The 11271-nt window shown below is 39.5% G+C and overlaps 1 protein-coding gene across 4 annotated transcripts in view; it reads left to right on the top strand.

Annotated features, from left to right (window-relative positions):
• Positions 1-418: 418 nt before the first annotated feature.
• LOC134616724 (solute carrier family 12 member 7-like) overlaps positions 419-11271 on the top strand; it is a 38625-nt gene continuing 27772 nt past the window's right edge. For 3 of the 4 annotated variants that reach the window (XM_063461691.1, XM_063461690.1, XM_063461689.1), the window contains exon 1: positions 2506-2944. In XM_063461691.1, the coding sequence (XP_063317761.1) occupies positions 2800-2944 (145 nt within the window). In that variant the 5' untranslated portion in view covers positions 2506-2799. Of the gene's footprint in view, positions 442-2505; positions 2945-11271 lie in introns of those variants that run through there. The other variant, XM_063461688.1, reaches the window with a different exon arrangement.

Raw genomic sequence — 11271 nt, 5'->3', positions numbered from 1 at the left:
ATTTCATTCATATTGTCATTAATATGAAAATTGTCATGACCAGTGACAAATAGCCATGAGTACCATGGCTGGTCACAGCATTGTAAGATGAAAAGATGTACTCTCCGGTCCCCTCTTCGATTCTGAGATGGTGTTCCCCTTTCACCTTTTTGAATCCACAGGAGTGGATTTCAAAACATAATTTTATTTAATTTTGTTCCTTAATGATGTTACTGTGTTGATTTACATTTTTACTACTTTATTTTGACATATATTATGCTCACTGGCAATCCAGCTACAACATTTAGTGGGTTAATTATAATTCCCATGAGTGGAGCTCGCGCAGGCACTGGGTAGGGCAGCTTGGGGGTCCTTAGATCTTGTTGGCAGACGCGCGCGGCGCGAGCGGCTTCCAGAGTGAATTCCCGCTGAACGGAAGTGCTTGTGTTTCTGTGTCTGCAGGTGAGCACACGTGATGTAAGCAGAGTGAAGCTGTACAAGAAGTGTGTTCGAGAAATGTTCTGTTATCAACATAAACACAGCGTGAATGTTGGCGTTTGCAGTTTAAATCTCGTACATGAACTTGTGCGAAACTGTGTTTCACCTCGCAAATGGTAAATAAGGGGATCGGAGTAATCCACAGCAGCCTGCTACATTATAAGTTGTGTAAACATACATAGGGGTGCACAATATTGTAAGTGTGAACAATACTGAGTATCTGGTTATTTTGTCAGCACAAGTTCTGAAATAACATAAGGAGCTGGTTGCAGTGGTCCTGTATCATTCAGTGCACAGACGGCCTGCAGAGTGCAGCCTCTGAGTTGAAGTGCTTTTGTTTCTGTGTTTGCAGAACAAAAGACAAGTAACGGAAAACTATTAGAACAACATGCTTTCTTGACATGATGTTCTTCTGCTTCCCTGGCTGCTGTGTCTGTGGCGATGTTGTTCACTCTGTGTTGTTGTAGCCTCCTCATGATACTCAGTTTGTGCTCCAATAGATTATGAGAGACAAACATAAAATCCTGGTCTGTGGCACTTATTGGTTAACCCTACACATCGACTTCTAAATTCATTATTGACAGGAATTTTACAGTCTAAGAGATCTAGCTCACGACCCACTGTTAGTCAGTGGTGCTAGTTTTGTACTTTGTGCAAATGTGTTGTCAGCCAAGACTGAAGAAGTCGCTTGGATAAGTTACAAAATATTTCTTGCACTGAAAACGTCACATACAGATGAACAGAATCAACTTTCTGAGATGATTTGTCTAATTAATCTATTACGTGATTCTAATGGATTCATTAGAAATGTTACAAAAAGGCATTCGTGTAGTTAATGTCCAAATTAATAATGCTATGTAGTGGATGAGGTCCAGGATTGGCAATGTAATATTAGAAAAACTAACAAATAGCACAAAAATGATACCATCCTCCTGGAGAGCATAGAGCAAAACTTGAACTACCAAAATAATGCAGAAAACAGTAGCAGCAAAGCTACTTGTTCATACTGTCTTGCATTTCAGGGTGTAAATGGCATTTTTCCATGTGTCTCGGGTTTATGTTAGAATAACTTAACAATGTGTTAAACTTTAAATACAAGTGGTATAAAATACATTAGATGAATACAGACATGTATAATTTCAGACCATAGTATATTTTACTATAGTTTTAAACCTCAAAAGCCAAAATGGCATTCTCAAGTAAGATATGTATTTTAGCTTCCTTTTAAACACCTAACAGACGTGCTGCAAAATATACTGACTGACACAGACACTTTCAAAAACAGACACTTATATAGTTTCTCAGTACTCAGACTTCACAGTACTGACACAAAGATATGAGGTCCCAGGTAGTTTATAGTTGAGTAAGACAGGCCCTGCCCAGCCTTTTAAAGAGAAAGATGGGTAATAAAATAATTGTTCCCACAAACTAAAAACAATGCATGTTTACTTGTGGCCGATGTTATTCAAAGCTCACTCCTTTCCGCCTGTGACTGTCCATTGTAATCGTGGAACTCACAACAGACAGGAAATACAGAGAAATAAAGAGGAAAGTCACTGTTCAAGATTTCCAAGGTGTTTCCTTTGCTGTTACAATGTGTGCGGACGTCAGAGAGCAAGAATATTCGGAATAGCTGTTCTTCCTCATTACCCATCATGCAATGTGGGAAAAGGAACACCCCTCTCGTTTACCTGGAAAAACACAGAGACGACAACTATTAGCCCGAAGGGAGAGGAACAAACGAAAGCAGAGTTAACAGAAAGAAACAGACTTAGGTTTGTCCTGCTAAGCATGACTCGGGTGTACCGCTTCATGTGGATTTCATAGATGAGTCAGATCCTTTTTATATGTACTTCTGGATTTTGCTTCCCTGCCGTCTTGCATTTCTAAGGTGTGTGCGAGAGAAGTGGGACGTCAGAGTGGGAGGGGCTGCAGGGCTTCCTCTGTGTGGACTAACTGTTCATATGGTAAACAGGGTCACGTGGGCCAACAGTGCTGAAGCAGTTAGGAGAAAAGGGAGGGAAAGAAACAAGGAGAGGGCGTAACTTGATACACAGGAGGACTTTGGCCTGCTTCATGTGCAGGAGGCGGTACTTTCACCCTGAGTTTAGAGGACATTGGATTACACACCAAAAAGAAGGGAAACAAAAGATCTGAGTGCCATGTTGTGGTTAAAGTGAAGTTTGGCCTGCCTCATCGGGTTCAGTCCTTTTATTTAGATTTATCTGGACACTTTTTAAAATCTCTTCTCTGTGGGAAAAGCCAGTGTCTTCCTAGTTTGTAATCTCTTCATAGTTTCTTCCGGGTAAAAGAAGAATCAAGATGCCCACCTTCACTGTGGTGCCAGTGGAGGATGTGGAAGATGGCAGCAACAGTGGAGCTGCAGCTGGAGGGAACAGACCTATCAGTTTGGGCAAAATCTTTTCAGAGGAGCAAGAGGCAGACAGTTCAGAGGATCCTTTTTCAGGTAGGAGTAAACAGTTCTTTGCTTCGCTGATGTGCTCATACACAAGCCTGCTTTTTGGGGGTTTTGTGGTTGCTATCCCAGCATGCACTGCGGGAAGTATAGGTGTGCAATTTTGATAAACTGCATGCGTCATTGTGAGATTAAATATGACATTGGAAGCGCGCTGACACAAACAGATGCATGTTTTGACAGGCACATGCTTAACACATATAGACACCCACAAGAAAAAATGCAAATTCACAGATGAACTAGCTAAAACTTGCACTTGGATTAGTCAGGCAGGAAGGAGGGCCTTGGTGTTGGTATGTGTGCCTTAGCAGCCCTGAATGATGGTTAAGGCTCCTTGCCTCATTGCATGTGTTTTTGTATGTCAGTTCTTGAACAAAGCAACTAAATATACAGTAAACTAAACTAACCTAAAACAGCAGAGAAGTTGTGTAAAAGAGGCCTAACTGTTTTACGGTGACAAAGTACAAAGTCTATATCCTTACATGACATATTATTATACCATTTAAAATTACTGCCTGGTTTTCTTTCACCTTTATAACACTTAGTTTAACCATTTTTCTTTGTGCACATGTTGTACCTCTTTACATCCATCAGTTTCCCAGTCAACTGCTCTGGGGGTTGGGTCAGGTTGTTTGTGCTACACGTTCCAGATACCTTGAAGTCGTATTTTGAAGCTTAGGAGCGACGTGACTTCAAATAGTAGTCTTTGTTTAATATTCAGCAGTGGGATTGTATGCAACAGGTGAAACTTTTGGTTGTTTTCTCATTTTACTGCAAAAACCTACATTCTGATCCTGTACTGTCTGAAATCTATCAAACTCCTCTTGTGCATTTCTGGCTACTTTTTTGACACAGTTTTTAAATGGATCAGTAAGAGAATTTTATAAGGAGCAAGTCCTCAACATAAGGACTTGTAGATGTTAGAAAATTACTGGATGTAGGTTGCAGAAACAGAACAGACACGGGGCAATGCTCGAAGAAGCGGAGAAGCTTGAAGGACAAATGTGTTTGTTTTCTGGAAAGACAAAAAATAGCTTCAAGATTTTTAAGTGATAAAGAAAGTCGTAATGTCAGCTGATATCTTTATTGTAATCTAGGTGTGCTGGTTCTTTTTATTACTTTAGACTCAAAAGTCTGCAGAGATGGCTTCGAATGAAATCCAATTACAAGACACTGCCTTGTTTAAATATTTTGATGAACTAACTCTACTGCACAAGTGTCATGTTTATGAACAGGCATACTTTCCGTTTAGGGAAAATTCCTGCAATAAATGTAGGTTTATCTTTAGCTAAGGCATATCTGGTCATTTTGCCTTGAACTCTGGTTGTCTTGCTTCTCTGAACTTCTTTTATGTCTCCTCTTTTGCTCGTCTTTCAGATGTGGGCCTTTTTTATCTGTTTTTTGTTTTCTGACTTTGATCAGTTAGATTTCAGAGTGAGCCCGAGTCACCCATGGTCATCATTCTGGATCCACCACAGTTTGGACATAATCCCCCAAAGCATTTGTGAGATTAGAGGCAGATTTGAAGTATCAGTATCAGTAAAACAAGCATAACAGGTTAGCAAAGTTTTCAATCAGTTTTTTTTATATTCTAACCCTCACTATAATAATGTTAAAAACAGAGCAGACCCTCTTTAAACTCTAAGGTTTTATATATGAGTACCACATTAAAAATTAACCTGCTTCTTAGTAGGTCTTAAAATGAGGTAAATACAGTCTGAGAAGAACTACAAACCATGACACGTTACTTTGTTATTTATTTGACAGAAATTAAGTGTACATGGTTATCTGTTTCAGAAAGAGAGTCAACGGTTAAACTTAAGAGCTCACAGACTGTGATCCGACATGCTTACTGGCAGGTTTTCTTCAACAAACCCAGTTTCTTTCCTTTTCCTCTCCTGTGATCCCAGTTTGGTGTTTTTAATGTTTAACGTGCGTTTTTGTGCTTAATCCACCATCAGTTTAAGGACAAAGACAGTGACTAAATGCATTTATTTTCAGTGATCAGTCATATGTTGTACTCAGTCTTGTTGATGGACATTGTCTGTCACAATTTGGATAGCGCTAAATAAAATTACTCTCTTTTTAATCTAAATGTTAGACTCCACATTGACGCACATGATTTGTAGAACCAAATCACATAACGTTGGGGTGACTGTAGCTCAGGAGGTAGCCCAGGTTGGAATGTTGATGGTTTGATCCCTGGCTGCTCCAGGCATGACAAATATCCTTGGGCAAGATACTAACCCCAAGTTGCTCTCTGAATGTGAATGTTAGATAGAAAGCACTTACACAGAAAAAAAGTGCTTGTATGAATGGGTGAATGAGGCAAGTTGTGTAAAGCGCTTGTGGTCAGAGTAGAAAAGCGCTATATAAGAACCAGTCCATTTACTATAACTGAAAACTTAGTAAAGAACCAATTTTTAATTTCTTGAATCTTTGAAAAACACCAAAGGTAACACGATTTGAAGGAGATGGAGCAAAGTGATTACCAAAGAACTATTGGCTGTGGACTTGACATGTGTTGGCATGATAAGTATCATATTCTTAAAAAACAATTTGAGGTCTAAAACTGTATGCAGAATATGGATGGTATTTAAAAGCCATGCTGTTAAGAAATAGAAAAAGGACCTGAGAGCTGTATCTGGCATTTCAGTTGATCTTCTACTGTTTACAGAAGCTTCATCAAAAATGGTCTCAGTGGACGGCTGCCTCCCAAGAAGTCATTTTTAAGACGGGGATAAAAGACTGAAGTATGCCAAATTATAGAAGAACTAAAGTGAGAACGAGTGGCAACAGGTCTTATGAAGAGATGAATTCAAAGTTGACATTTTTGGTTCAAATTATTGTCAATACAGAAGAGGTCAGGAGAGACGTCCAACATCCTTACAGCCATCTGTAAAACACGTTGGAGGCTCTGTCATGGTTTTGGGCCGTATTTCAGCTGGTGGTGTTGGGGATCTTGTCAAAATTGATGGAATTATGAACACAGAAAATATTTGGAACCACCACAGAATAATATCTGGAAAACGTAGGATTTACAATACAGTTGGGCGATATGTAAAAATTTTCCAACCGACAATCGTAAGTCCAGTAATCGACGATGTGCAATATATTCACACATGCGCAGACTTTTTGATGGGTGGAGCAATGTAATCATGTACGGACTGATTTGCGTGTTTACAACACAAAAGAATTGCCCCAAAAAATATAAAGTTGCCGATTTGGGATTTCTTTGGCTTTAAACCGGATGAAAGAGGTAAACCTAAGGATGTAACCAAAGCGGTGTGCCGCTTGTGCAGACAAAAAGGACTCAAACACCACTAACTTGCATGAGCATGTATGTGTCCACCATCCGAATGTTTTTTTCTGAACATAGGTTACTGGCTTTCTTTCTTTCTGTTATGAGTTTGCGTAAATGCATCGCTACATTTGGGCGCACTCTGAGGAGGGTGCATTTGCTCGCAGATGAAAGAGTGTGCTGTTAAAACAGTGCTATTATTATTATTTTTTTCTGTTTACTGCTTCTATTAATTCCATCATTATTAACTTACTCATGGCCAAATAAATTAAAAAATCGCCCTTGTAAAAATGATCGACAATAGGCTCAGCCTATCGTCGATAGTCGATATATTCGTCCAATTGCCCAACCCTAATTGACAACATGTTTCAGTATGACAGTGATTCCAATGCAGTAAAAACATACCTGCATAGAAAAACACACAATGGAATCAGTCATGGATTGGCCTCCCTAGAGCCCAGACCTCAACATTATTAAAGCAGTGTGGGATCATCTTACCAGAAAACTGAACAAAAAACAGACAAATCCAAAGAAGAGCTTTGGAATATCTTTCAAGAAAACTGGAGAATTATTCCTGAAGACTACTTAAAGAATACCAGGAAAACTGTGTGAAAGAATCAAGGGGCTGATACCAAATATTGACTTTCAAGCTTTTTAGAATTGTACAGACTCAGCTTTAGCTTTATATATAGTGTTGTCATATGTGTTTGCAAAATGAATAGTTTTAATAAATTGGTGCTGGTGTGTGTATATGTATATATAATACAGAGTGACGTGATATAAAAGTAGTAATTTTACACATTTACATAGTTTTTGTTCTTCATATTATTAAACTTAGTTTTAATTTATTCATTCTTTATTTTTATATTCTATTTTATTTTTCTATTTGAGTGAGCTTCATTCTTTTTGTGTGTGGGCGTTTTTTTTTTTTTTTTTTTTACCTCATTTAATGACTTTGGGTGTTTTTTGGTAGTGGTTTATTTTCAGTGCTTTTGCTCTTTTAAGATTACATTATGTCAACATATAGGACAAGGAAACTATTTAAAATTGCTTGGAGCCTGGGGGGGGATGAACAGGAAATCCTCCCCTGAAAACCTGTATCTCTTACTGATGCTAATGAGGGAAAAATAGAAAGGTTTCCAAACAATGTAGACCCCTTTGTCTGTGTATCAAGGTCCAACAGATCCTTTAGAGAGTGGTGACCCTATAAGAACTCATAATGTAATGTAAAGACATTTTACTACAACTTTACTCCTTACAATATGTCCTTTCTGGAGAAGACAAAAGTCACAGATTGCTCTGCATTCGGACAGACGAGCACACACGCACACACAGATTTATACACAGTGCCGAACAGACAAGATGCAATCTGTATAAACAACTCGGTATCATCATTTTCCAAAGAAGTATCCGGTGTCATGTGTACAGTGTCCTGTTCCATATTGTCCCTCTTTTTCCTTGTCAAGTTTTAGCACGTAGTTTTGAGACATGCTGAAGTTATTTGTTTGCTTCTGAATGAACCTTACTGATGAAACTCAAAAAGCAGGGCATCTCTATGAAAATGAATATAGAGAAGGAGACTGGAGTAGAAGAAATCATAACCGGTCATGTGGGCCTAGAGACACACCCAAACTACTTGCCAAGCAGTAGACAAACTGGAGTGTGTTGATTGCTACTGTAAGGCAGAAATTTCACTTTTAATTCAATTCAATTTTATTTTATTTACAGCACAACAAATCACATTAACAGCTGCCTCAAGGCGCTTTTTATTATAAAGTGAAGTAAGGTTGTAAGGTTTGCGTTGCATTTTTTTTTCCAAGTTTCATGCATCTCAGAAAATCTACAGGAAATGTTTCCAGGCAAGTTGGCATCTTCCATACAAATTACAGCCAACAGAGGCAATCTACTAGCAACCAATGCAATCACAAGGAGGTATTTAGTACACACCTTCATTGCATCCAGTTTCACCCAGACAGCAACCTTGAGCAACCACTCACCAATTGTTGGAATATACACCAACTGGTTGGGTCACTGCCTGGCTTATGTGACTGATACCTTAGATAGAAAGAAGAATACCACAGTCAGGATCTACAGACTCTAGATTTAAATATAAATCTAGGGCTTTGTTAGCTGAACAGTTTCCTCCCTTAGAGCTATGCCAAGCAAATTGGTTGATCACATTCACATAGACCACCTAACTGGTGAGTTGGTGTACCAACCTTTGCAGCTGATCCTGTCGCACATTTTTGAAACTATTATTTAAGAAGTTTAATATTGTATTTAAACATTTGCCTAACAAGGGAATTAAAATTACATGTCAAAACTGGTTTTTAACATCCTTGTTTACAGTGAATTGGAAATGGAGATTTTCACCCGTGGTTTATCCGGTCAGTTTTATACCACTGTTGCTCTTTACACCTTAGATACTCCTCTTGTAATTTAATCAGTCCAGCAGATTTCCTAAACTCAGCATTAAATGTCTTCATTGCATTTGTCTGTTTCATTTCGAGGTGGTTCTCATGTCCTTCTTCTTTTTCCAACGCAAAGGACATAAATCATCATGTGTAGCTCTGTTTTCCATATGTTAGCCCTTTGGGGTTGGAGAACTGCCAAAAGCAGCTGCCACCCTGTTTCCTGTTTAAAGGAAGTCTATTTTGGGTAAAACTGTCACTAGCTAAATTGTACAGGGAGTGTTCACAGGGCATGGGTTTGTGTTTTTGTTTGTTTGTCATTCTAACCCAGGGTCTCTCAAATCACATGCCACAGATAACCTGGTGGGCTGGTCCTGCAGGTGTGCTCCGAGATGTCATTTATAATACCTGTTTATTTTGTTTTTTTAAATGATTAAAAAAAAAGTCTAGTTTTGAGTTTTATACTTGTTTCCCAAAAATCATGTGAGCAACACATGCATGTAACATATATTTCCGTAAACAAAAAAAATATTTGTGCCAAATGTCAGATTGCAAAAATATTTTTTATATATATTTTTTTATGCTCACCTTAGCAAACATATCATTTTTTGCAGATTAACTGACACTTAATAACAACATACATGTGCCAAATGTATTTTAGTGTGTTTTAGTAATTTAAATGGATTAAACATTTATTGTACATAGACAAAGTCTATGTGGCATTTTGTACACGTTGAAATGGAGACCTCTGCTGGTTAACATGATTACTGCATCAAACTGTCAGAGTCCTTTACGCTCACTCAATGAACTTTCAGAGGACATTTAGAACTCAGCCCATTTTAGAAGTCTTTTGATTTTTACCTGATAATATGATGATTTGCAAATTGTCTGACATGACTATATGATGACAGACCATGTTCACCATCAAACAGTTCTGACAAGATCTGTACAGATAATGAATGCAATCTGACTTTGTTTTCCTAAGTAAACTGTTAGAAAAATTAAACACTGGCACGTGAGGTTTAGATCATAAAAAAATTGGGGTACTGTACACCAACAGATGTGCCTTGAAATTAACGTTGCTTTGTGCAGCTATGTACAGCAGTCCCTTTCAAATGTTTGTTTCATAGATGGTGTGCCCTGAGACTCCATTGGAGGAAAAACCAAATTTTAACAGGGCAGCCATCTGCCGCGGCTGCTTATGTAGTGAGGGGAAAGAGAAAAAAGTAGCTCATAAGGACACTGGACAGTGACACACACATAGGACTCCAAGCTAACCCATTTGTGCTATTGATCAACAGTATATCATGTTTGGTGGATTTTACCATGAAATTCAGCTAATAAATAGTTGATTCTATATAGACCTTGAAGTGTAGTGTGTGTGCTTGTGTATCTTTCTAGATTTCACACATCACATTTTTATCTAAAACTTGCACCACTGGTGAAATAGGCTCTGTTTCACCAGTGGTTCTGTTAAAAAGTATTCACATATGAACTTTAGATATATTTAATCCCATTAAGAAGCTTTGAATTTACCCAGGATGTCATTTTACTATGACTGTGTTTTTAATGACTTCTGAGGTTACATTGGCCCGCCACTACATCTACGACATCTTGTGGAACAAATTGCTATCACATGAAAGTATAGCCCGGCTCTAATTCAACCTTACTTGATATCTCTTTGGCAGAATACAAAAGCATTTTAGACATTAAGTCACAGCAGTTTTTACTTCACATTCTTTTGATAACTCTATTTCACTTTGCAATATTCAAAACCAATTTACATGTGCTGGTTCTTATATAGCGCATTCTTACACTTGAGGACTCAGACTCACCCACCCCCACTGCTGCTGTTCCACCTCTGACACCTCAGACACTTCACACCTCCTCTATTCACCCTGCTCACTCCTCCCCACCCCCAACAACAGCATCCAATACACAATCAACACAAGGCTCCAGCCTGTCTCTCTCAACCACCCAGGTTAGGAGGGAACTGAGGAGGATTAATGGCAAGAAGGCAGCGGGTCCAGATGGCATCAGCTCGAGGGTCGTCAGGTCCTGCGCGGACCAACTGTGTGGTGTGATGGAGCACCTCTTCAACCTGAGCCTGAGGCTGGGAAGAGTCCCACAGCTCTGGAAAACCTCCTGTGTTGTACCAGTGCCAAAGACTTCACGCCCCAACGACCTCAACAGCTACAGGCCGGTGGCTCTGACATCCCACCTGATGAAGACCCTGGAGCGGCTGGTCCTGGCTCAGCTTCGGCGCCTTGTGAGCTCATCACTGGACCCACTTCAGTTTGCCTACCAGCCTGGCATTGGAGCGGATGATGCCGTCATTCACCTCCTACATCGCTCCCTAGCTCACCTGGAGACCGCTGGGAGCACTGTGAGAATCATGTTCTTTGATTTCTCCAGTGCCTTCAACACTATTCTTCCCTCGGTTCTGAAGGACAAGCTGGAGAACTCTGGAGTGGACCATCACCTCACTACCTGGATTTTGGACTACCTCACCGACCGACCACAGTATGTGAGGACTCAGGGCTGTGTGTCGGACAGGGTCGTCTGCAGTATGGGGGCCCCACAGGGAACGGTTCTGGCTCCGTTCC

Source organism: Pelmatolapia mariae, linkage group LG18, assembly GCF_036321145.2.
Source record: "Pelmatolapia mariae isolate MD_Pm_ZW linkage group LG18, Pm_UMD_F_2, whole genome shotgun sequence".
Taxonomy (NCBI): domain Eukaryota; kingdom Metazoa; phylum Chordata; class Actinopteri; order Cichliformes; family Cichlidae; genus Pelmatolapia; species Pelmatolapia mariae.
This window is presented reverse-complemented; position numbering and strand designations above follow the sequence as displayed.